Source organism: Myxocyprinus asiaticus, chromosome 1, assembly GCF_019703515.2.
Source record: "Myxocyprinus asiaticus isolate MX2 ecotype Aquarium Trade chromosome 1, UBuf_Myxa_2, whole genome shotgun sequence".
Taxonomy (NCBI): Eukaryota; Metazoa; Chordata; class Actinopteri; order Cypriniformes; family Catostomidae; genus Myxocyprinus; species Myxocyprinus asiaticus.
Window position 1 is genome coordinate 1,889,274 of NC_059344.1, and position 26,485 is coordinate 1,915,758.

At 39.6% G+C, this 26,485-nt stretch overlaps 5 protein-coding genes across 5 annotated transcripts; all 5 read right to left on the reverse strand.

Moving 5' to 3' along the window:
* Positions 1 to 9,159: 9,159 nt before the first annotated feature.
* LOC127442555 (histone H2B-like) lies at positions 9,160 to 10,049 on the reverse strand. Its single transcript, XM_051700679.1, has one exon. The coding sequence runs from the start codon at positions 10,029 to 10,031 to the stop codon at positions 9,657 to 9,659; it is 375 nt and encodes a 124-aa protein (XP_051556639.1). The 5' UTR covers positions 10,032 to 10,049; the 3' UTR covers positions 9,160 to 9,656.
* Positions 10,050 to 10,626: 577 nt separating this feature from the next.
* Positions 10,627 to 11,298, reverse strand: LOC127442451 (histone H4). The gene has a single exon (XM_051700506.1). It carries the CDS (start codon positions 11,253 to 11,255, stop codon positions 10,944 to 10,946), a length of 312 nt encoding a protein of 103 aa, XP_051556466.1. The 5' UTR covers positions 11,256 to 11,298; the 3' UTR covers positions 10,627 to 10,943.
* A 3,956-nt stretch (positions 11,299 to 15,254) lies between these two features.
* On the reverse strand, positions 15,255 to 16,557 carry LOC127442301 (histone H3-like). The gene has a single exon (XM_051700225.1). The coding sequence runs from the start codon at positions 16,177 to 16,179 to the stop codon at positions 15,769 to 15,771; it is 411 nt and encodes a 136-aa protein (XP_051556185.1). The 5' UTR covers positions 16,180 to 16,557; the 3' UTR covers positions 15,255 to 15,768.
* A 1,528-nt stretch (positions 16,558 to 18,085) lies between these two features.
* LOC127442369 (histone H2A-like) lies at positions 18,086 to 18,909 on the reverse strand. The gene has a single exon (XM_051700346.1). It carries the CDS (start codon positions 18,885 to 18,887, stop codon positions 18,501 to 18,503), a length of 387 nt encoding a protein of 128 aa, XP_051556306.1. The 5' UTR covers positions 18,888 to 18,909; the 3' UTR covers positions 18,086 to 18,500.
* A 370-nt stretch (positions 18,910 to 19,279) lies between these two features.
* Positions 19,280 to 20,182, reverse strand: LOC127442159 (histone H1-like). The gene is made up of 2 exons (XM_051700005.1): positions 19,553 to 20,182; positions 19,280 to 19,426 (listed from the first exon to the last, which is right to left on the reverse strand). The coding sequence occupies exons 1-2, from the start codon at positions 20,158 to 20,160 to the stop codon at positions 19,396 to 19,398; spliced, it is 639 nt and encodes a 212-aa protein (XP_051555965.1). The 5' UTR covers positions 20,161 to 20,182; the 3' UTR covers positions 19,280 to 19,395.
* Between the last annotated feature and the right edge of the window lie 6,303 nt (positions 20,183 to 26,485).

Sequence of the window (26,485 nt, forward strand, 5' to 3'; positions counted from 1 at the left end):
CTTTCGGTTACCTGATGATTGATTATAAAACAAAAACACCCGAACACTATCGGCTCAGAACAGATTTACTTTCACTACATCCTGTAGTATACCTCCAGAAAAGAAGGTAGTGAAAAACTGTTGGACGGTGAAAATGTCAGCTAGACTTTGTAGAAACATTCCTCTTTTAAAATTATTATTAAAAGCAACACCCAGACAGAGATGGGTTATTTTACAGTCTGCCACAGAAGAGCTCATTGTGACATTGTGTGAAGTAGCTCTTAATGTTCTCTACGGCAATATACCACTCACGTCACAACAATACCAGAAGCTAAGAAGGAGGAAAAGCGAGATCAAATTTGTTGCAGATAAGAAGATTGGTGTTAAAAGAAAGAGATGGCTGATAAACCAACAGGGTGGATTTCTTCTTCCCCTCTTAAGCGTCACAATCCCTTTTATCTCCAGCTTGCTTGCTTCTAGATAACTTTGGGGATGGAGTATGCAGAGAAGATGTTTTTAGTTCCACAGCATCAAATGGATAAACTAAAGACTGGTACCCCCCGTGAGTCTATTCAACAGGTTGTGGAGAATGATTTGGACATGACTATAAGAAGTATTTTGCACAGATCTGATTTGGACAATTATGAAAAGGCAAAACTGTACACAAATACTTTACAGTGATTTTTAACACTTGCTAGACAAGGGGACAGGGAAATCAACACATTAACCCTTCAACAGCCTGACCACATTGAAAAAGACCCACCTGTGACGGTCGGTGTAAGTGTCCAGGATGTTTTAGATAATGTTGTGGACGACATTTTGAATGTTCCACAGAGGAGTGTAAAAAAACGTTTGTTACATTTTAGATAAAATGTCTAATACTAAAGATGTCACTTCTTGGGCTGAGTTGGGTGAGTTTGTGTTTTAAAGGTAGAACAATCCCTGGTTTACACATGCTCGATTTAGTTAAAGGTATCACGGCTCCACAAAAGATTGCTGATGCACAGAGACCAGTTGGATGGAACAAGTTTCTGGATGCTTTTGCTACTTTAAACATACCATCCTCAATGATACCAAATCATTATGTCAGACACGCAATTAACTCTTTCAAAACCAAACTGACACCGTCTATAACCAACTCATCTAAGAAGAGTAAAAAACAGAAAGTGCACCCGAGTTCGCCATCAACACATTCAAATTATTCAGATGGCCATGTATTCAAGTCATCCACTCTTGACCAGAGTCAGTGGCTAAGTTTTTAATCTCAGAGTTTTGCATGTTCTGTGTTCTCATGTTTTGATCTTGTTATTATCTGTATTGTTGAATGTGATGTATGTATAATAAAGAGTCAAAATAAAAAGTTTATTGAAAATATTAAGCATAAGACATAAACATTTCACCAGTCTTAACACACTGAACACACTTGAAAAAAATTTCTTTACAATGAGATTGTTTTAGTTTTTTCACAACAGCTGACACCTTTTTGTCATTTTTAATAAAATCATTGGTATACATCTTCAACACATTAGCATAATCATACCCCTTTGCCATGTGGTAGAGAAAGAACACACAATGCTGACCACAAGTCTCTGATGAATAATCTTGGACTTGCACTGATGAATGCTGTACTACACTAGAATTGCGGTTTAGAACGTTTTTGATAATCGAAGGAAAATGGGGGTAATCTGGTTTATTACCAAAACTGTCGAAAAAACACCCCACACCATCCACATATATGTAGATGGCTAACCAGTGTTCACCTGGGAGTCCTGCAGGATGTGTGTTGATTATAACCATTGATGGTAATTTTCTTAAAGGGTCTTTTGGTAGATAGTCACATGGGAATACACCAAGAAAATGGATGTTGCATTAGATCTTATCCATGATAGTCATAAGCTGGACGGTGTCCATTTTTACATATTAATAATAATCAACCAGGATTTGTCGGCTATTTGACACTTCGATGATGCTGTAGAATATGGCATAAACAATTAAGTTGATCGTTCGGGGTAGCGGTTGTCTAAAACGAGCTTCTAGTCTAATATTTCCAGACTTGATAAGCGATATGTGCTGACTGCACTCCTCATCTGGTGTGAAATTGAATGCATAGAGGGTATAACCATGCAGAAAGTCCTCCCTATCAATAGATAGAGCCTGATTTTTAAGATGATTTCCAGAAGCCAACACTAACTGGTAAAATTCCCGCACTGCAGAACCACTTTTAAATTCAGGCTGCAGAGGCTTCGCTGGGTGCTGATGTCCATCCAGATAAATGGCCAAAAATTCTAGTTCATAGTTTTTAAATGCAAATTGATTTTTATTATAGGATCCTGTAAACGCATCATTATCAGTCATCGCTAAAACAACAGATTTTGGTAGAGTTCCTAAGAATACGTTTTCTTGATTGCAGACACGTGAGCCTGCAGGTATTGAGAAGTTTTTCAGGCACACTCTGTCAATGGGGTACTTGACAGTTGTTGAGAGCAGTGCAGACACTTTTTTCACAAATAGCGAGGCTGACAGGATGTTTAGTTTATAGGCTACAGCGTCGCTCCTCATCAAGCAGAATTCATCTTTACCTATCGTCATGCGAATTTTAATGTCCACCCTGTTAAGCATCAGTTTTTCTTGAAAGAAAATATCACTGTGAATGGGTGCGAGTAGCTCAACCACATTACTGGCATCGGTAAAGGCCACTTTCTTTGTCAGACCGTGATTACCCCCAGCGGGGTCTGCCACATCCATTTGACCAGCCGTGTCTTTGTAAAAGAGCCCTGCAGAGAAAAGCGTTTCAAGGGCATCTTTACCATAATTGGTAAGACATTCTAGTACGCATCGATAAGGATGTGTGCTAGAACTCTGTGATATAAGACGGTCTCCAAGCAACACATCCACTTGTGAAAATATTGTTGCATAGTTAATAGACCCACTGGGGCTCCATCTGCAATATCTGTGCCGTCAGCATTAGTGATTTTGAGACGCAAAAATACCAATGTGTTGTTTAGGTCTACATAATCCTCTCCAGTCCCCGCAATAAAAAACTCCAAAGGTGATGAGTCCGATATCGCTGATAATGGTGGTACTTCTATATAAGTATTTTTTTCAATAGCAGTTTGAGTCAATGGCACTGTAAACAGATCCAGTTCGGTTTTTAAACACTCTTCTGACATGTTGTGTAGTAAAGCCATGATCTAAAATATTGTTTTAACAGATCTCTTTGGTCTTTTTGATGTAGCACGTTTTGTTGTCTCCTTGCGCTTGCGTTTTACGACTGACGCTTTCTTAGGTGTATGTTTTGTTTTCTTCTGCGTTTGGCCACTCCTCCGCATCCCTGGTGGCCTAGATGCTCTTTTGCGAGCCACCACCATTAGCAAGGATCCGTCTTGAGTACTGTTGTTATTAAAAGACTGTGATAATGTGTTGCTAACAACTTCACTTAGTATTGCTGTATACTTAAGATGTGGCTTGGCTATGCTAAATCCTCGTTTTAGCATTGGTATAGCCATTCTAAAGAGTCCTCTAAACATCCCCCCAAAACCAGCTCCATACATAACCCCGCCCCCGGCATAGCCGGGGAGTCCATTGCCTTCTGGTAATAGGCCACATAACGCATGGGGTCGGCATTGTGATTGTTGAAATATTACATTTTTAAACAAATTGTTTCACAGGTCTACAGTGTAGCTTAGCACACACCTTACCGAAACTGAAACGTACGTCTTGATTTTGATTGTCTTTCACTTGTATGGTTATCTCGGTGATGGACGATTTATTAACTGATACGTAATGCGGTCTGTCGTATCTAACACTAACAATCTTGTTATTCTCACTGTCTATATGATTGAATATCAACTGATTGATATTCTATAATATCCGTGTAGATATACATGGTGTAGAACCCCCCATTTATGTCTGCTTGATAGGGTGCATACGTCACAGGCTTGTACCCAACACTATGATTTTCATGAGATTGGTTACCAGTTTCTATAGCAACCCCTGGTTTTAATCCTAAAATATTAGCCAACTTTCCATAAAATGTCAGTGACGTCTTCGGAGGGGCTTTCAGAAACACTTTGTTTTTAACATGGTCATAACCAAGACTCACCCGCGATGGCAGGTTTGCATTGATCTCCCTGATCAAAAAAACGATGTCATCATAATATCCAATCTTTAACCTGTAAGGTACATTTGATATCTTTTGATAGCTGCTGATGAAAATCTCTATCTCTTTGCCTTCAACAGGATAGTCGGTGATGTGTTCCTCACAATCTGTTGCCGTTGTTTCACCATAGTTGAGAATGAACGCAGCATCTTCCTCATTAAATGTGTACCATGACACAGGATATTCAAATTCAATCAATCCAACTTGCCATTCTCCTTTTAGGTTTATAGTTCTTGCCAACATGGTTGTATAATTAGATATGCGGTTTTCCGGATAAACAGATAACGAGGTGTTGCAGGGCAGCGTGACATAAAATCCACCCTCAGTCATGGTTGGTTTTTACATGAATGTGTGCTACCCATGTAGGCCTTTTGTTTTTATGGCTTCTGTACATCAACCAATTCTTTCTGGTCGATCCATGATGCGAATTTTGCAGGCCATCCGAGCCAGCGAACCAACACTAACGTTTTCCGGCCTTGTTTCTTCTTGTCTAAATTTTTTTCCACTTTAAATGTCTTGTTTTTGTTCACAAATATTTTTTGTAATTCCTCATAAAAAACACCATCGATGACATTGCTGTCATAATCACACAATCTGTAGACAGGTGGGTCACGTGGGATGCACCGTTATAGTGAAAAACTCCTGCGTATAGTTTTCCTCATACCCTTTTGTGAATGGGCCTCTTACTTTAGAAATTCTAACAATGTCACCAACTTTATATTTACATTTTGGGGTGACACCGCAACCCCCACTAGACCCATATAGATTATGAAACACCACAGATTCATTTTCTTTGTTCACATCAACCGGTCTCATCTTGATGCTTCTGTGATAGCTGACGTTGTATCCATCCGTGATGTCTTGAAGTATATCAATGTAGTGTTTGGAGTTTGTAGCTAAATCCACATCCTACTTTTTAAGGTTCTATTAAACCGCTCAACTACACAGGTTTTTAATTCTGTGGCGGGTGCAAATGTGTGATGATGTACTTTTTTGTCATGCTTTGAAAATGCTTGTTAAAAAACTCCTTTCCTTTGTCTGTCTGTAATTTGTGTGGCACACGTCCCTCTTTCAGTATAGATTCAAAAGCTTTAGTCACCTCGGTGCCGATCTCGTTTTTTAACACGCGTCCATACATATTTACTAAACAGATCTATGCACGTCAACAGAAAATTATTGTTGTCATTTTCCCTGGCGTATGCAGACATATCAACTAGATCGGCCTGGAACTGCATATCAGTACCATAGACAAAAACCCAATTCCTTTTGTATTTTAGAGGGGCAGTTCTGTGTAGTGTGTAAGCATCCTCACCGGCGAGCAAGGTCGAAACTTGTTTATCGGTTTAACGAACACCTGTTTCTTTTAAAACACCATCTTTTAAACGTTTTTTACCTCCTAAAGATCCCGGGTTAGAAGGCATGTAATAAATATTTTTCATTTCTTCGAACATATTGTCACTTCAGTATCCACAAAAAAAAACCCATAACTCAGATGGTTTAAGTGTTTTGGGTTTTTATTTCAGTAAAAGAGAACATTAGCATCATACAGCATCGAGGTACTGTAGAAATTTTATACACATCACAATGTTTTTCTCAAGAATGTAATCAACTAGTGTTTTAATAATTTCACAAACATCAGTCTGGTCATTTCTTGACACTGTGATTACACATAAATTTGTCACATATGTACACATACAGATTATGTCAGCAATTCTAATACAACTGCCACATTCAGTCACCAGGTCTAGTATTTTTCTGATAGTTGCACAAATTGGATCGCCCACATTAATACACATACGCATCATATCTGTCCACTCATTTGACATGCCTCTTACAACAGACATTTGCTTCTTGAGGTTTGTTAAACGTTTTGGATCAACACCACATTTGTTTACAGCAACAGGTACATCAACACAGTCATTAATGATTTTGTACATTAAGTTGGTCATCTCACATCTAATATGCAATTAAGTAGACACTTTGCCAGTCCTGTTGGACAGCATGTGTTCCCCATTTCAGTATCACACACAGGCAACTTGTATGGAGCCTTTCCGGCTGTCCACGGCATCATAAACAATCTGTTCGCTGCTGACATCCACAACTTTCTCTCTGACTTCACAAAGCTTTTCCACAATGTAAACTTTGTCACGCAGTTTATGCATAATAGTGTCCACTGCCCCCTGAATCCAAACAGAGTTCTTTCAGCTTTTTGTTGATGAGATGTTCCAGAAGGACCACGACAGTCGCTTTTATGATTTTGAAGCCGTCAGAGCGGATACAACTGTCTGTGTCATCAATCCCAGCATAGGCCACAGCTCCAGCTATTGCTCCAGCATTGCCATATGGCGTTGTAAGGAAGGTCAGGTTGTGATACCCCAGATCCTTGCAAAATGTATCTAACCAGTTGTTGTCACAAGTTTGTGGGTGGGGCTCCAGCGGTGTTGCAGTGTCATCAGGCATCGCCAGTGCAGTCTCAGGAGTGTTGGTGTAGCAGCAGACAGTCATAGATTCTTGAGACATGGTGAATGTATGTAGCGAATGTACCGAACTGCTGGCGTTTTTAATTGCTGTAATATGGGAGCGGATTTAAGAGGCGGTCTTCGGGGTTATTGATGCCCTGCTCAGGGTGAAACAATATCATCTTTACAGAACTGTAGCGATCATACATATCACACCATCTAAACATCTTGCCAAAACAGGTAAAAATGTTTTCAAGCATACGAACATCTTTCCGCTGAAACAAAAATTACATGTCATAGTACATGTGATGCTCAGACTCATATAAGGAGTCATGGCATCCCACTCAACGATGTACAGTGGCTCATCGCCACAGTCATTCAAATCTCTCCAAACGTAATTGTAAAACATAAACCAGTCTTTGGCAGGGAAAATCAGGCAGGGTTCCTGTGATGTAAGGAATTTGCTAAATGTTAGTTTTGTAGTAATTTATTTTATTTTTGTTTGTTTGGAAAGTGTTACTTTCCTGGTTTCTGCTTTGGCGGGAGGACCACAGTGGCAGTTTTTTTTTTTTTTTTTTTTTGTTGAACTTTTGTTTAAAAAGGTAAATGATCTTTTGGTTTAAACAGTGGGGATTTTGTGGCAGCATTATTGCTGCTGTTTTTGCCATTTGTGTTCCCTTGGTAGGCTTTAGCAATTTGTCCCCTTTTGAGACAAGTTGAGCTCATCGTAATTTGTTTGTTATTTTTGTGTGGTGACTGTGGGTAGAGCGGTTGTCTCATGGGCACATCCATGGCACGGGATGGTCGCCAGCTTGCTGGTTGCTTTTACTGTGCAAGTGGGCTTTAGTGCTTAAATACCCCCCACAAGTAACTGCATGAAGACTAGGGTAAAGTTAGTTAGTGTCTTGTGTCTAGGTAGGAGTGGGGAACCTTGACCATCATTATGTTTGGAGGAAAAAGTGTGAGGCTTGCAAGTCGAAGAACACCCAACTGTGAAGCATGGGGGTGGCAGTATCATGTTGTGGGGATGCTTTGCTTCAGGAGGGACTGGTGCACTTCACAAAATAGATGGCATTATGCGGAAGAAAAATATGTGGATATATTGAAGCAACGTCTCAAGACATCAGCCAGGAAGTTAAAGCTCGGTTGCAAATGGGTCATCCAAATGGACAATGACCACAAGTATACCTCCAAAGTTTTGGCAAAATGACTTAAGGACAACAAAGTCAAGTCATTTTATCTGTATAGTGCTTTTCACAACACACATCTTTTCAAAGCAGCTTTATAGGAAATCATGCATTATAGATATTAGTTATATATTTTTTTTTTTTTTTTGTTAATGTCTTACAGTGATCATTGTGTAGTTTGATTAAATATGATTGCAAAAGTAGTATAGAAATTAAATAATAATTGTATTTAGAACCCCTGTGAGCAAGCTTAAGGCGACTGTGGCAAGAAACACAAAACTTCATAAGATGTTGGTTATTGGAGAAAAATAACCTTGGGAGAGACCAGGCTCACTGTGGGAGCCAGTTCCCCTCTGGGTAAACAACATGAATATAATGCCAATATGAGTTATTTGTGTGCAGTGCAAGTCATGGTTTTACACTGTAAATTAAGTAAGTGTTAATGTACAGTGTTATAAAAATAAAATATTTTTTATGAACTTTAAGATGAATGACTAATGTCTTTGAAGTCCATTTCAAGAGTGTAGTCCATCAATAGACCAAGGTGATGCAGTCAGAGATCAATGAGGTGCATCACAGTTCAACCTGCAGGTCATTTCGGTGAGGTTCGGTGGGGTCCATCCTAAATCCAAGGTTCAGGCAGTTGGCACATGAAGTATTTGATGTCTTACAGTTGGAGGCATGCTGGAGGAAGAGTTGACGTGTCCTTTGTGTCTGAATCTTTACCGTGACCCCCACCTGCTGCCATAACTTATGCCGTGCCTGGACAGGCTCAAGAGCTGTTCGGACCACAGGCATTTGTGATGCCTGGAGTGCCATCAAAGCCACCAGAGCTCTGCCAACTGACAGAAGAACTTCAAGCTGGCCAACACTGCTGACAATTTCCGGTGATGCGGCCAATCGGATGCTCCAACCAGAGCGACTCTTCTCACAGGAATTCAAATGGAATGTAGGACTTAATATTATCTATGGAAACTAGGGTGGAAGCAAATTATTAAAACCTTTAATCATTATCTTCACTTATTAGTCACTCTGGGAAACAGAAAACTGTTTTCAAATGTAATCAGATTAGTGTTGTATTCATATTTCAGTGGTTTTTTTTCTTCATGACACCAAAATAATTGCAATTAGTTGCTTGAATACAAATCTTATTTTAATATCTTCCTCCAAAAAAATATGAAATGCTAACAAAAATGTTGATTTAAGAATTATTGTAAAAAAGTTTTTTTTTTTTTTTTTTTTTAAAGTTACTAATATCGAAAAGTAAATTAAGACATCAATGAGAACTTTCATGTGCTTTTCTGGGATTTTTCTAATAAATTCCGCATAAATGTCCAAGCACCTCAAAGATACTTTTAATGATTTCATGCTGCAATATTACATTAATTTGGAATGGATACATTTTCTCATTTGGTCCTCTATTGAATAATGTAAATAACTGTACTTAGTGTTTGAAAAATAAATTCTGCAGATTTTTATTTAACAGTGGAGTACAAACAATTATTGCAGGTACATAATTCTACTATTAAGTGTTTCAAATTAATGGAAATATTTAATAAATTTACCAACATTAAATCCTGCTGGTGGTTAATATCAATACACTACATTGATGGAGAATGATGTGTCAAATAACGTTAAGTCTGATTGGAAACTAATCTGTGTAACAAAAAAAAAAAAAAAAAAAATTACATTACATTAATAAATTATAAATGTACGATGAAGCTCTTTAAGCGATAACATGGTTGGCTCTTAAAATAGCCTTTGGTTGAGGTTTCTTATTACACTTTTCTTGGAGCAATTAACTCTTTAAACGTGTATATGGGTGGCTCTTAAAAGAGCCTTTGGGTGCAGCTGAAAGCTTCATGACACTTTTTACTTGGAGCTGGTGTACTTGGTGACGGCCTTTGTCCCCTCAGACACGGCGTGTTTGGCCAGTTCACCGGGCAGCAGCAGACGCACGGCGGTCTGGATCTCTCTCGATGTGATGGTGGAGCGCTTGTTGTAGTGAGCGAGACGAGACGACTCACCGGCGATGCGCTCGAAGATGTCGTTGACGAAGGAGTTCATGATGCCCATCGCCTTGGAGGAGATACCGGTGTCAGGATGAACCTGCTTCAAGACTTTGTACACGTAGATAGCGTAACTCTCCTTCCTAGACCTCCTGCGCTTCTTTCCTCCCTTACCGGCGGCCTTTGTGACGGCCTTTTTAGATCCCTTCTTCGGGGCGGACTTCGCTGGCTCAGGCATAATAACACAACGAAACAATGTCAATGTGTAAGTATTGAGCAACACACACAAGCACAATTATCCCCTCCTCTATGCTAATTTCCCAAACAGTTAATGCGCACCTCTGATTGCGTGTTTTTATTGGCCACACCTACAACATGATTTCATTGGACAGCTACAAGTGTGACGGGCAGGGAAAAGAGCCAATCAGAGGCTTCCAAATGAAAGTCCCACTTACCACCTCATGTTTGAAAATCACCATCCCACACGAGACTCAGTTTCCTTAGTTCAGTTCTCCCGCTCATTATTTCTTATTTTCTAGTAAAATAATGTAATGTAATGTAATGACATCATTTTTCACAAATGATTTCAATACTTTTCTGTGAGTACTTTTGTGGTTTATAACCATAAACAAACATTCTTGAAACCATTAAACACAATAAACCGTTGTATTTTTTATTTTTTTAATCTAATTTTCTATATTTTATACTGACCTGCATTTGGTACAGTTTTGGTCTACTTTTATTTTTCCTCATTTCTTAATTCGCTTTGGGAAAGAAATACATGTATTTGTGCTGCAAATAAAAAAATGACTGTAATATCACGGACACGCGCACATAGAAACAATCTATAATTATGTGTTTGAACATAATGTGAGTAATATGTAATAATCTAACAGCACAGATTTTTGGTAATTCATGTTTATTCAGGGAGAAAAAGAAGATGTCTTAATTTTTCATCAACTGCAGCTAACCCGTGACTTTCATTCCCGTTTCCAAAAATACTGGAACTTTCTAAAGGTACAACTTGCTCATAATTTACAACAAGTGATTAAAACTAAAAATCACTACAGTTCTAACATTGACTCTTCATGTGAGAGTGTGTGTGGCTCTTAAAAGAGCCGTTGGGTTTGTCTGATGAGAATCAAGTCGTTTATCCTCCGAAGCCGTACAGAGTTCGTCCCTGTCGTTTCAGCGCGTACACAACGTCCATGGCAGTGACGGTCTTTCTCTTGGCGTGTTCAGTGTAGGTGACGGCATCACGGATAACGTTCTCCAGAAACACCTTCAACACACCGCGGGTCTCCTCGTAGATCAGACCGGAGATACGCTTGACACCGCCACGGCGAGCGAGACGACGGATGGCGGGTTTGGTGATTCCCTGGATGTTATCACGCAACACTTTGCGGTGACGCTTAGCGCCTCCTTTCCCGAGTCCTTTACCGCCTTTACCTCTTCCAGACATGATGATTACAGCTCGAAGATCAACTGAATGTGAGAAGTGGAGCTACGACATAAAACGTTTACATGTGCCTACAGGACCTAGTAGAAACACCACACTGAAGGCGGAGCCAACGGCACGTCACGTGTTTGTCGTTGTCACAGTTCACATGTCTGACCCAGAGCCATTGAAAAGAGAGTTGCGTCACTGCCATAGACTTCTGTTGTAATCGGACAATGCGGAAGTGACGCGTGTCGTGGGGCAACCGATAGTTCCAAACACTGAACACCATTCATTTCAGTGTTTCTCAAGCACACTCGATGGTAACTTGATGAAATGACTGCATTTTCTTTTTTATTTTATTTTTATATTTAAATAATAGCTTGTTAGATTCTAATTGCAGTTATTTAATGTGAGAAACACTTCACTAGCTACCATAACCAGATGTTACAATCAGTACAATACTGTACATTCTATATATACATATATATATACTTTTTTATATATTTTTATTTTTTATTTTTATTGAATAATGTGTATCTATATAGTGCGTATTGTATACTGAACAGTGTATGTTATTATTTGTAGACTGTTGTGTGTAATTATGTGTATATTAGATTTTAAATTGTGTTGTGTTAATTTGATGTTATTGTAAACTGCTATATGTCTCATCACTGTCACGACTGCTATGTTGATCGGAACTGCACCCAAGAATTTCACACACCATTGCACTTGTGTATATGGCTGTGTGACAATAAAGTGATTTGATTTGATTTGATTTGATGTCAGTTGGCCTACATTTACCACAAATTAATTGCAGTTATTGGCGTTCGGTAACATACAAAGTGTATCTTCGGTGATTAGATTTGTTAAAGTTAGCAACACTTAGTATAAGACCGTACCATATTAGTACACCTAATTTCAATGAATGGTAGCTAGCTCAACTAGACAACAAGGCTGATCATAGTAAAAAGAAATTAAAATTATTACAATTAAAAGACATACAATTAATTTGAACTACAGAGGCATTTACACATTTATTTCCCTTTCAGCTACTGGTCTTCACTTTGCGTGTGTGTGTATCAAGGGACAGTCTTAATGCAGTTGAAGAGATAAAAAAATGGCTACCGATTCTGCACGGCCTTGTGGTGGGACCAGGTATAGGGAGAGAAGACTTGTTACTAAAAACAACCAAGATATGTGGAATATATATTCACTCTCCCTTGCATTCAAAATGGTCTCTTAGGCCAGCTGCTTGTGCATAAGCACAAAACTGAAGTCATATTTTTAACAGTTGTTACATAAAATACAGTGATGAATTTAAGCTGCACAACTCATATTTATGGCTCCCTGTGACTAATAACTAGTGATGGGTCGTTCGCGAACGAGTGGGCTCTAAGAGCCGGCTCTTGTAGGTGAACGTTGGGAGCTGGCTCGCATATCAGAAGAGCTGAATCTATTTATAAAAATATATAAAAAATTAAGATATGAATAATTAAAAGATTTAAATGAATAGAATTAACGAATTCAAAGAACGAATAAAGGAATAAAATAATATAGGCCTAAATGCTCAAGCGCACACACATTTGTTCAGTCTGCTCAGACTAACAGCCTCACCTGTTGTTCCTGTCAATCAGACACGCTGTGTCAACCAATGAACCAAAGATGCGCGAGGGAAGGCGGAGCCAACTCGCTCACAGACACAGTCACACACTAAGCAGCTGAGGAGAGAGAGGAAGGATAGCTGTGAAAACAACAGCTGGAAAACGAGTCGGAAGCACAGTAGCATTTGGATGCATTTTAATAATGTACACATGTTAGAGCACAGTGTAGAATTTGCCAAAAAAAATCTCGTATAAAGCCGGTTCTACGCACAACCTACACCGGCATATGCGAACTGTGCACCCAACTGTGAAGCTAGATGTAGCGGAGCTTCGAGAAACCAGCGGGCCTGCTAGTGATAGTGGTGTAGCCAGCACCTCCACACGTGGAGATGTATCCACCCAGTCAAGTAGGCCTACTCCGCGACCCAAAGCAATGCAGTCTTCTATGGCCCAGTTTATGCCAAAGTCTATGTCTGTAGCAAAACAAGGCCAAATTGATATTGCATTGGCTAAAATGATTCTCTCTGATTTCCAGCCATTTTCGACCGTGGATGTCAGAGGTTTTAGAAATGATAGCAATAGTCTAAATCCAATGTACACAATTCCAAGCAGGATAACCCTTTCAAAATCACTTATTCCACAATTGTATGAGAGCACGCAGGCTTCAGCGCGGGAAAGAGTCCAAAAAGCTACTGCAGTTTGCCTTACCAATGACTGCTGGACATCAAGGGTAACCACTTCTTACATGTTGATTACATGTCACTTCATTGAAGATTTCTGGATGTCTAGCTGTCTTCTGGACAGCTTTGAGTTCAGCGATAGACATGCCTCAGAGAACTTGGCAGAGGAACTGTTGAGAGTGGCCAGAGAATGGCAAGTAGACGGAAAAGAGGTCTGTTGTGTTAGCGACAATGCAGCTAACATAACAGAAGCCATGAAAATGTTAAAATGGACCCATCATCCATGTCTTGCCCACACAATCAACTTAATTGTAAGAGATGCTCTGAAGGTGATTAAGCCCACTGTGGACAAAGTGAAAGCAGCTGTGGAATACTTCCACAGGAGCACAGTAGGTGCTGAAAAACTAAAGTCTACACAAGGACAGATGGGGATGCCTGAGCTGAGGCCTAAAAAAGACTGCACTACAAGTTGGAATTCAACATTTTAAATGTTGAAGCGGTTTCTTGAGTCAAAGGATGCCATCATCTCTACCCTGGCCATTGTCAATGCACCTGTTGATGCTCTGACCCAAGTGAAATAGGAGGTGGTGGAGGAGGTGTGCAGAGTCCTGGTACCCTTTGAGCAGGTCACTGTGGAGATCAGTAGAGAGAGGTACAGTAAGCAATTACTACATCATTATTTAATCCAGTATTATATATATATATATATATATATATATATATATATATGAGCAGTAGATGAGAATGTAGTATCAGTAGACAAAACATGAACCTGGACTAATACATTACTGTTCTCTCTTTTCAGCTATGTGACAGCCTCAAAAATGATACTCCTGTGTAAGGGTCTGCAGCGAATCACAGCCAGCTGCCAGAGAGAAGCAAACGTAACCACAGCACATGTGACAGAGCTGATGGACACTCTATGTTCATCAATGGACAGAAAGTTCCAGAGAATGGAATATAATCACGTGCTATCAGAAACCACTGCACTTGACCCCAGGTTTAAGAAGTTAGCCTTCGGTGATGCCAGAGCGATTGATGAGGCTCTTCAAAGAATAACCTGATTTGGTCTGCAGATCCTCTGAGCTGGTGGAAGGACAAGGCCTCTGTCTACCCACGGCTTACACACGTCATGACAGGGAGACTCTGCATAGTGGCCACATCCGTTCCCTATGAGAGGGTCTTCTCGAAAACGGGACAAATAATTACTGAGAGAAGAAACCGCATCAGCCCCTCGAAAGTGAGGCAGCTTGCATTTCTGAATGCAAATCTCTCATAAAAGCAAAATATAGTCGGCATTGCTGTGTGCTGCTGGTTAATATATGGCAATAGAGAGAGAAAAGAGGGACCAGTTTAAGGTTTTAAGTGGGATGCTGCAGTTTTGCACATTGTTTTTTTCTTTTTCTTTGATATGGTGCAATATTCTGCTATGCTGTTCAGATTTATTCGTTTTGAATGGTTAGAATTATATGCACTTTGTTTATATACATTTAAAAGTTATACTTTAAATGCAAACCAATGCATTTTTATATACACTGTGGTCAAGGTGGGGTATGATTTCATTTAATAATTTAATTAGAATTGTTTTAACACCAATCAGTCAAACTATTGCAAACTGTTTGACTTGGAAAACATACAAAACTTTTTTTTTTTTTTTTTTTAAAGAGCCATTTGAGAGCCAAAATGCCCATCACTACTGGGTACTGTATTATTATTTTAATTTTTTTTTTCCATGTTATTCTTCAATGATTTTTAAGAACATTTGAATTCTTCAGTGTTTGGTTTAATTAGAATATAGTTACCTGTTATTTTGCGGTTTAAATACGTTTATTAAATACTTAAGTGATCTAATACAAGTACACAAGAGCAGCACACAATTGTTGGGACTTCAAACAGAAATTTTACCATTGTCTACAGGACCTGATAGCAACACAGATCTGAAGTTCACCCATTTAAACAGGTTGTTAAAATGAAGTATACTGTTTAGTGGTTTATATTATAGCACATTCAGAATATAGTAAACTAGACATTTACAAAGTTCAAGAAACAATGTGGAGCAAAAAATAAACAATAATATCGATATGACTTTGCGTTTATGTTAACGGGTTCAAAGTCTACCAGACACACAAATCGATTTATAAACTACCAACAATAATGATGATTGAAACTGAACTGGAAATAGACTCGTTGAGTGTAACTGAATTGGCTCTTAAAAGAGCCTTTGGTGTTGATGTGAATGACGCCGCTGTGGATTTAAGCGCGCTCTCCACGAATGCGGCGTGCCAGCTGAATGTCTTTGGGCATGATGGTGACCCTCTTGGCATGGATGGCACACAAGTTGGTGTCCTCGAACAGACCGACCAAATAAGCCTCGCTGGACTCCTGCAGGGCCATGACGGCGGAGCTCTGGAAGCGCAGATCCGTCTTGAAATCCTGAGCGATTTCTCTCACCAGACGCTGGAAAGGCAGTTTGCGAATCAGCAGTTCAGTGGACTTCTGATAACGGCGGATCTCTCTCAGCGCCACGGTACCGGGCCTGTAACGATGAGGCTTCTTGACGCCACCAGTGGCGGGGGCGCTTTTACGGGCGGCTTTAGTAGCGAGCTGCTTCCTCGGGGCTTTTCCACCAGTGGACTTACGAGCGGTCTGTTTGGTTCTTGCCATGATGACGAGATTCACTTCTCCGTTAAACAGAGTAAATGAAGATCAGCGTTACACCACTGCACTTTAAAGCCGAGGACGATCACGCGCGCAGTGTGGTGAGGGTTTAGAGGCGTGTGATTGGCTGATGTGGACGTGTACGCATGACAGTTGGCCAATGACTGTGCGGCGCGTCTTTTCAAACAAGCGGCGACAGTTTCCCGCTCAAAATCTTCTGTTCAGTTTATATGCGCATGAAATAAACGCTTCACATTTCTTTGTCTAGCTTTTGTACTCAAGTACTTTCATTTATTTTAAATAATGAATGTAGCCTCATGACTGGCCACAACTAATCACAAGCATTTAATAGCAGTGGCAGATTTAATTATTATAATCACAGGAAATAATAGTAAATTAACGCATTTGCGTAGTTGTGCGGGGTTAAAATCAAAATACAGGTGCATCTCAATAAATTAGAATGTCGTGGAAAAGTTCATTTATTTCAGTAATTCAACTCAAATTGTGAAACTCATGTATTAAATAAATTCAGTGCACACAGACTGAAGTAGTTTAAGTCTTTGGTTCTTTTAATTGTTTTGATTTTGGCTCACATTTAACAAAAACCCACCAATTCACTATCTCAACAAATTAGAATACATCATAAGACCAATAAAAAAACATTTTTTTGTGAATTGTTGGCCTTCTGGAAAGTATGTTCATTTACTGTATATGTACTCAATACTTGGTAGGGGCTCCTTTTGCTTTAATTACTGCCTCAATCCGGCGTGGCATGGAGGTGATCAGTTTGTGGCACTGCTGAGGTGGTATGGAAGCCCAGGTTTCTTTGACAGTGGCCTTCAGCTCATCTGCATTTTTTGGTCTCTTGTTTCTCATTTTCCTCTTGACAATACCCCATAGATTCTCTATGGGGTTCAGGTCTGGTGAGTTTGCTGGCCAGTCAAGCACACCAACACCATGGTCATTTAACCAACTTTTGGTGCTTTTGGCAGTGTGGGCAGGTGCCAAATCCTGCTGGAAAATGAAATCAGCATCTTTAAAAAGCTGGTCAGCAGAAGGAAGCATGAAGTGCTCCAAATTTTCTTGGTAAACGGGTGCAGTGACTTTGGTTTTCAAAAAACACAATGGACCTACACCAGCAGATGACATTGTACCCCAAATCATCACAGACTGTGGAAACTTAACACTGGACTTCAAGCAACTTGGGCTATGAGCTTCTCCACCCTTCCTCCAGACTCTAGGACCTTGGTTTCCAAATGAAATACAAAACTTGCTCTCATCTGAAAAGAGGACTTTGGACCACTGGGCAACAGTCCAGTTCTTCTTCTCCTTAGCCCAGGTAAGACGCCTCTGACGTTGTCTGTGGTTCAGGAGTGGCTTAACAAGAGGAATACGACAACTGTAGCCAAATTCCTTGACACGTCTGTGTGTGGTGGCTCTTGATGCCTTGACTCCAGCCTCAGTCCATCCCTTGTGAAGTTCACCCTAATTCTTGAATCGATTTTGCTTGACAATCGTAAGGCTGCGGTTCTCTCGGTTGGTTGTGCATCTTTTTCTTCCACACTTTTTCCTTCCACTCAACTTTCTGTTAACATGCTTGGATACAGCACTCTGTGAACAGCCAGCTTCTTTGGCAATGAATGTTTGTGGCTTACCCTCCTTGTGAAGGGTGTCAATGATTGTCTTCTGGACAACTGTCAGATCAGCAGTCTTCCCCATGATTGTGTAGCCTAGTGAACCAAACTGAGAGACCATTTTGAAGGCTCAGGAGACCTTTGCAGGTGTTTTGAGTTGATTAGCTGATTGGCATGTCACCATATTCTAATTTGTTGAGATAGTGAATTGGTGGGTTTTTGTTAAATGTGAGCCAAAATCATCACAATTAAAAGAACCAAAGACTTAAACTACTTCAGTCTGTGTGCACTGAATTTATTTAATACATGAGTTTCACAATTTGAGTTGAATTACTGAAATAAATGAACTTTTCCACATTCTAATTTGAGATGCACCTGTATACACCTATAAGCATTGGATTAAAATCGATATATAAATGAAATCACAGGGTTTCTTGTTCATTATTTATACTGCATGAATGCCACAATTGCAACTGTAATTCAACCTACACTTTATTAGTTATCAGAGAAACGTGCTAAAAACAGAAAATAATCTGTAGGTGACACACATTTCGAAGTGTTTCACTTCATTTCATTCAAGTTTGTATTACGATTAATTAAACGTTTGAGTAGAAGAACAATCCCTCTCTTATAGTTCAAGTGTGTGGCTCTTAAAAGAGCCTTTGTGTTTCAGTGAAACAGACTGCAGTCCGTTTACTTGGTCTTGCCGGGTTTCTCGGTCTTCTTGGGCAGCAGCACAGCCTGGATGTTGGGCAGCACACCACCCTGAGCGATGGTCACTCCACCCAAGAGTTTGTTCAACTCCTCGTCGTTCCGCACTGCCAGCTGCAGGTGACGGGGAATGATACGAGTCTTCTTGTTGTCCCGAGCGGCGTTTCCGGCCAACTCCAGGATCTCAGCGGTGAGATACTCGAGCACAGCGGCCAGATAAACTGGAGCACCGGCACCGACGCGCTCAGCGTAGTTTCCTTTGCGGAGCAGTCTGTGCACACGGCCGACGGGGAACTGCAGTCCTGCCCTAGATGAGCGAGTTTTAGCCTTCGCACGAGCTTTACCGCCGGTTTTACCTCTGCCGCTCATTTTCAACCTGTTCAAACTACTTGAACACACGGTACAAAGAGAATAACTGAGAGGAGACGGTTAACAGTATTTAAAGGAGTCTGTCAGTCTTCTATTGGCTGGAGCCTGTAAAACATTCTAACCAATCACAGCACTTCCCTAAATCTCTAAACTCCTCCCTCTTATTTCTCTGCTATATTCAGTGTTGATGAGAAACTTCCAGCTGAATGAGTCTTAAATCCAGTTTAATGTAAAATTCAACATCAATAATAATAAATGATATTATGGTCAAATATATCTGACCTGAAATAAATTAGATATATTTCACTGATACAGGCACAATCAATGCAATTATACATATAAAATGTTGTCAGATAATTGCACTAACCTTCATTTTATGGTTTTATGAAACACTTGATTTTAAACTCAACACTTAAACTCTTCAGGCGGGTGAAACTTACACTGAATAACATGTTTCATTACCGGGTTTGCCATTTTCTGAATATGCAGCTTTTGGTTTCATTCATAGTCAGGAGTGATTGTGTCCTCTAACAACCAATCTGTAATACAGCATTACAAAATAAATAAAAATATTAAAACAAATCGAAGTGTTGCTCTTTCATATGAATTAGTGGGTGGCTCTTAAAAGAGCCGTTTTGAGGAAGAAACTCTGTGAGTTCATTTACTTCTTTTTGGGAGCTGCTTTTTTAGGCTTGGCTGCTTTAGTCTTTGCCGTTTTGGGTTTGGCAGCTTTGGCCTTTTTGGGGCTCTTGGCGGCTTTCTTGGCGGCTGCTGGTTTCTTGGCCTTCTTGGGGCTCTTCGTTGCCTTTTTGGCGGCTGCTGGTTTCTTCGCCTTCTTGGGAGATTTCTTGGCGGCAGGTTTCTTAGTCGCGGCACTCTTGGGCTTCTTAGCAGCGGCGGGTTTCTTGACTGCGGGCTTCTTGACTTTAGGAGCGGCTTTCTTGACGGGTTTCTTCGTGCTCTCGGCTTGTTTCTTGTTGAGCTTGAATGAGCCGGAGGCGCCGGTCCCTTTGGTCTGGACCAGAGTGCCTTTAGTCACCAGACTCCTAACGGCGATCTTGACGCGGGAGTTGTTCTTCTCCACATCGTATCCACCGGCGGCGAGAGCTTTCTTCAGGGCGGCGAGAGACACGCCGCTCCTCTCCTTGGATGCGGACACAGTTTTGACGATGAGTTCACCGACGCTTGGACCCGTTTTCTTGGGTTTAGCAGCAGATTTCTTCTTGGGCGCTTTGGCCGGCGGGGCGGCTGCAGCTGGAGCGGTTTCTGCCATCTTTCTGATCGGACCTGTAATCTCACACACACACGAGCACTGAGTTCAGTAATAAACAGCGACTGAGCGGCGCTGCGCTCTTAAAACCCTCATGAGAACCTGAAAGACTCAATCCGCTCGTGTCAGTGTCTGTGTGCCTCCGAGAGCCGCTCGCACTTGTGTTTTCTCCTCTCACATTTAGAGCAAAACTGGAGCGAGAAAACAGTTTAATGGAGTGAAAACAATGTGAACACAGAACAGGAGTTCTGCGCTTTATCTGGAGACAAAAACACGCGACGAGGAAACTTTTAGTTTTATGTCTAAACTTCAGATCCACATCGCGCACCAGCTATTGGGAAAAGCCGCATGTGATTTGGATGTGATTTTCATGTAGAAATGTTTATAATAGGTTGAACGCGTCTTCTGTCTTTTCAACACACACTTTGGAAATGTCTTTAATGAAATGAGCATCACTGAGGGACTTGTGGACTGTTTCATACAGTAGTTGTTTTGGGCAGATTGAAGCACACGTGTCTGTTTGTGACTCGTGCCTGTTCAGCTGCTGCTTCTTGTGTCTTTGTTGGTTGTAATTTGTCTAAAATCAGACACAGACGTTGAATCTACGAAGCTTTGTAATTAAAATAATTATAGTTTCAGTAAACGTGTCTGAGACAAATCCAAATGATTCATTGGCATGAACAGTTATGTGTAACCAGGGTTGGGGAGTAATGAAATACATGTAACGGGAATACGTATTTAAAATACAAAATCTAAGTAACTGTATTCCACTACAGTTACAATGTAAATCAATGGTAATTAGAATTCAGTTACATTCAAAAAGTATTTTGATTATTGAAGAGATTACTTTGCATTTTATTGTCATTTGTTTCATTTAATATTTAGTCCTTTCAGATGGAAAACATTCATACATATAAATGATGTGATCCAAAGTGCATTTGAACAGCGGTGAAACACTTTCTTATGATGTGTTACATTCATTCGAGCAGACAGAGAAGTAAGTTTGGAGCAGAAGAAATAGAAATAAACCTTGCGTAAATTGTCAGCTTTACGCTGAGCTAAAATGCTATTTCTAGCCATTTTGCATGCACATGTTACCAGACACGATCATATTTTTTTTATCAAGAAAATTCACGTAGGATAATCATTTCTTTTTTTCTAGTAAGATATTAGGGCAAAATTCGTATTTTTGATTATAATTTTCCAGTAAAAATATCTAAAAATCCTTAAAACAAGATCAATTTGATTGATCTTGTTTTAGAAACAACACTGCATAAGATATTTTGGTTTTTCAGAGAATGTATTTTTAACATGTGTATTTTGTCTTACTGTACTTGCAGAGTTTTTATAGTCAAAACAAGTGAAAAAATCTACCAGTGCTGAAGAAGTAATCCAAAGTATTTAGAATACGTTACCGACCTTGAGTAATCTATTGAAATACGTTACAAATTACATTTTACATCATATAAATAGCTAACATGTCACACTAAAATATACTCCCAAAATATAAAAAAGAATGGGAGTTAATTCCTGAATTCAAGGGGTGGCTGAAGCCCTATGTGGGCAATGACACAAGGGCTTATTGTCTTTACTGCAAGACAGATTTATGTGCCAAGTTGTCTGACATTAAGAAGCAGGTGTCAACTCAGTCCAAGCCATATAACCAAGCAAAGCAATCTACATTGCCATTTTCTACAAAAAAGCACTGACTCTGTGAAACAGGCAGAGGCTACAATGGCTATTGCAGAGCATTGTTCCATTCTCTCGTGTGACCACATTGGTCAGGCATGTAAGGCTGCTTTTCCGGATTCCAGTGCAGCCAGACATTTTCGGATGCACCATACCAACTGAAATGATCAACGGTGTGTTGGCCTCATATTTTCTTAAAAGACTGGTGGCTGATATTGGTGACAGCCAATACAGCATCCTTCTTGATGAAAGCAACGATGGAAGTGTCTCAAAGTACCTTGGGATCGTAGTTCAGTACTTTAGTGAAGACAAGGGAAATGTGGTGGCCACTTACCTAGGCCTCGTTGAGCTGGAGGGAGGGGAGGCTAGATCAATAACCAGAGAAGTTCTAGCTTTTCTTGGGAAGTGTGGCCTCAAGAGGGAGAACCTGTATAGCATTGACACTGATAATGCATCTGTGATGACAGGAGTGTACAATGGTGTGCACAAAATTCTGAGGGATGAGAGTGACTTAAAACATCTGGTCCTCATCTGCTGTGTGTGTGTGTGTCACTCACCACAATTAGCTGTAAGCTCTGCCTCCAAAAACACACTTCCACGTAGTGTGGAATTCCTTGTTAGAGAAACCTATCAACGCAATCTCACGTCAAAATCGTAAGAGTACGCACAAGTTAACCAGTATGTTCCTCCTAAACCACCAGTAAAAGGAAACAAGAAAAGAAAGACCGTGTTAGAAACTTCTACAATGAAAAAACGTCAATTAACATTGGCATTGCTTTTCCATGCTGGAGGCAACTGCGGGACTCAAAGGGTCTGAAAAATGATGCCATGGTTGCTTTTTTTTCATTCAGCACATGGTTTGATTTGTTTTTTTATATATATTGTTAATGTAATAAAGTATTTAGCTCATGTAGTTTGTGTACCTTTACAAATTATCTCAATGCTAACAGCAGCTACTGTGTAAAATGAAACTAGATTTATGTTTTTAAAGTTAGAAAACACTGCAACATCCACACCTTTTGTGCATGGATTCATAAGGCCACCACCAACTGTTTCGACTATTTTTCATCAGTATCTCCCAAAACAGTGAGTACAATGTCATGTTTTTACTTGAAAATCAAACATCCTTCTGGGTATTGTGTATGGCATCCTAAGGAAGAAAGATAATTGTCTTTTTGCATTGCTTGATAATTTGACATTGTTGTCATTGTAGTTTTGCTGAAATACTATCACATATCTGGTTATAAAGACAATGTCATTCACTTGCACATGCCCAAAGAGGAAAATCAGAGATGAATGAATTTACAATAAAGCTATTTTGATGAAAGTGATTCTGACTGAACACATGCCTATGTCCAAGTCAACTATATGATTACTAAGGTTTTAACACCAGTATTCTTAATTGCACTTTACAGTATGTTTACTTCTCATGATCTTTAACTTGCTATCGGTTTCCCCAACAAAACAAGGTCTACAGGTGCATGTCAATAAATAAACCACCTATTTTCTGTTACATGTGAGGATGCCTTATACACTGAATTCCTTTCCTATGTGTGTGGATGAAAAAAAAAAGTCATCATGCTGCTTGTGACTGCTCTGTCATAAACCTGGAATCCACGGAGTGAACAAAAATATGAATGCAAATTTAAATTGCAGACAGCCTGCTGCATCATTCGACCGAAGTCAGCTGTGGTAATATGCCATCCTGTGTCTGTTTCATTTTTTTTATTTTTATTTTTTACCTCTGTAGCCAGCCTCTGTTGTTCTCCTGGTCCCAGCAACCTCCATCGCTTTATGGGCTGGTGCTGCTGGTCAGATGCACTGTCCTTACACAGAGAGGGAATCGAGGCCCTGGTCCAAAAATTAATGATAATAAATAAAAAAAATAAATTGATGTGTTCTATGACAATCATTCAGTTTGTTGGCAAGGCACATTTAGGCTTTTACAGACTGCTGGAAGTGAGCAACTCATCTTTCTAACAACAACAGCTTTATCAGCCAATAGTAAATATAGTTATTTACCTGATCGTTAGTATGCTGTCTGTGAACCTCTGGACAAGTGCTTTAATGTAGACGGGGTCGATGTTCCTCTTCTGCAGCTGGTTGAACAGCATGTCTACATTTGGCATGATCTTGTGGAACAATGCCAGGAAAAAAACAGAAAACCTCATCTTCAAGCATCCTCACAAAGCCCCCAGCCTCTCTTGACAGTTGCGGGATCAAAGTTCCCAGAGTCTCTGATGGTCTGGAAACACTTTAGGAGATCATCCTTATGCTCATACACGGTGTTAACAGCCCAACTGTGGAAGTGCCACCGTGTTGTACAGGCTCTGGGGAGTCTATGCACAACCACTTGGTCAAGCACGGTGATTCGCTTGGGTGACCTGGAGAAGAAGGCAGAAAGTCCACCAATGTTGGAAAAAAAAAGTGCCGATCCTGGGGACGTGTGATGTTGCCTGCTGCATGATGAGGTTCAGCTGATGTGCATAGCAGTGGATGTAGTGAGCACCTTTGTAGACATCCATTATCTTACGTTGCACTCCGCTGGTGCCTCCCCTCATTACAGCAGCCCCGTCCATTTGGGAGTATGGTGCTTAGCCTGTCCAGAAGCACTGTAGCGATGGTGCCCATAAGGTAAAAAAAAAATTTTTTCTAGCCAAAATATATTTTAAATATATGCCAAATATATGTTGTAACTGTGAAGCTCAATAAAACATATTTTTGAAATCGAAAATATATTTAATTTGAACCTTCATTTCACAAAATATATTTCAAAATGTATTTCAAGGTCAAGAAAATACATTTCCAACCTTACAGAATGTGGATGGAGATCAAATGTATCCATTATATAAAAAAAAAAAAAAAAAAAGAAAAAAAAAAGTGTGTCAAAAGAATTACATTCTAAAATAGTTTACCGTAGAGTAACAGGAATATATCTTATGTACAACATCAAAAAAATTGTTGGCTACAAATAAAAACAGAGCCAAAGGTTTAGCAAGAATAAGATAACAGATCAAGTTTATTTATTTGATTGTTACATTACAGAATACCTCACTACTACTGTAGTGTACAGTTGACTTTGACATTAACTGTCAGGGATACAGTAGGTCATTTAATGATAACAAGGCAGTAAGTTTACTGTGTGATATGATGTTTTGAAAAGGAACCAGAACAACAACGATGCACAAAATTGCTATGTACACTTTAATTTTTGACATTAATTCATTAAGGGATACAAAATAATATTTTAATAGTAACACACAAAGTATTAAAATCATCGGTATCATTTTCTGTTTAAGATAAACAGAGCAACAACAATGCAAAAAAAAAAAAAAATAAATAAATTAAAAAAAAAATAATACTGCTAATGTACCATACATTTGACTTTTTGCCATTAAACATCAATTAAGTTTTTGGTTTTTAAATGATAATGATATAAATAGTGTTATAAATATAAGCATAACAAAATAAATTGAGAAAGTAAAATTATTTACATAAATTGCTTTAAAATCACTTTGCAAAAATATACCACATTGCATAATATATCGCACTGCTTTTGTAATGTACACATAGCTTTTTGTCATTAATTCACAGAGACTATGCTTTGCTCATTCATAGAATCTACCAATGGCATAACACATCTCTTCATTTTCATTTTGACAAATCAAGAATCTTTTAATCCTAAAAAAGTTTTGATCGTCATCATTCAACAGAACAGTGAAGGAATTACATTTAAATACACCGCTGTAATCTTCTGAGTGAACCACCTCGCCATTTGTAATGATTAGTTGAAAGTACTTTACCCTGCCTCTTTGTACCCCATAACAACTCAGTGCCATATAGTCATCTCTCCCAAGTAATCGCACTTTAGGGCGATCGAATGCAGTGATATCACGTGCACGAGTTACATGTTTCAACTGTTTTGGTCTTGTCAGAGTTTCAAAGATCTCCTTGCATTCATTTGAGGCATCATTTAAGATAGTCTGACCATAAAAAGGTAAAGCCTTTTGTAACCAAAAAGTTTTGACAATCTGTAGTGCAACCCCTTGAGTGCTTTTGATCATGTCTAGTAGTTTAGCATTATAAGACTCACATACAAAGGCAGAGTGAGCCCACTAAGGCCCCCAGTTAACTACACTTCTTGGTAAATGGAGACAAAGATGGACATTATAAGAAATATTGGCTTCCCCATAGTATACATCCATGTCTTTCACAAAATCTGTCAGAAGTGCCTCAGACTCAGTAATCTGGTCTCTGGTTATATTTTCACCCAACAGAAGTGATACACCCTTAACTAGTTTGGACCAGTGATTCAGTAGTGGTTCTGGCAAGACACCTTTTAGTACAGGTAAGCTATAATAAAAGAGCCACATGTACCACTCGTAGGCTTTCCAGAATTTCCTCAATGTGACTGATCTTGGCACACGAGGTACATTACATGGCGGTTTAATCTTTAAAAGTAACTCATCTATCAATTGTGTAGACCTACCTATATACCAGTGCTTTTCATGGTTTTCACTGTTTAACCACAGCCCTGTTACGGTTCTTGCAACACCCAGAAGTACTGAATGCATGTAGTCTGGGACATACCCTTCAATGACATCAAAACTGGGAAGCCGACACAATGTACTTGGTCCTT

Bases quoted from the DNA above. Each gene is read 5' to 3' on its own strand.
- LOC127442555 (XM_051700679.1), bottom strand. From the start codon at position 10,031: ATGCCTGAGCCAGCGAAGTCCGCCCCGAAGAAGGGATCTAAAAAGGCC.
- LOC127442451 (XM_051700506.1), bottom strand. From the start codon at position 11,255: ATGTCTGGAAGAGGTAAAGGCGGTAAAGGACTCGGGAAAGGAGGCGCT.
- LOC127442301 (XM_051700225.1), bottom strand. From the start codon at position 16,179: ATGGCAAGAACCAAACAGACCGCTCGTAAGTCCACTGGTGGAAAAGCC.
- LOC127442369 (XM_051700346.1), bottom strand. From the start codon at position 18,887: ATGAGCGGCAGAGGTAAAACCGGCGGTAAAGCTCGTGCGAAGGCTAAA.
- LOC127442159 (XM_051700005.1), bottom strand. From the start codon at position 20,160: ATGGCAGAAACCGCTCCAGCTGCAGCCGCCCCGCCGGCCAAAGCGCCC. The intron at 19,427-19,552 runs GTAAATGAACTC...GCTGTATTACAG, and splicing joins AAAGCAGCTCCCAAAAAGAA to ATTGGTTGTTAGAGGACACA.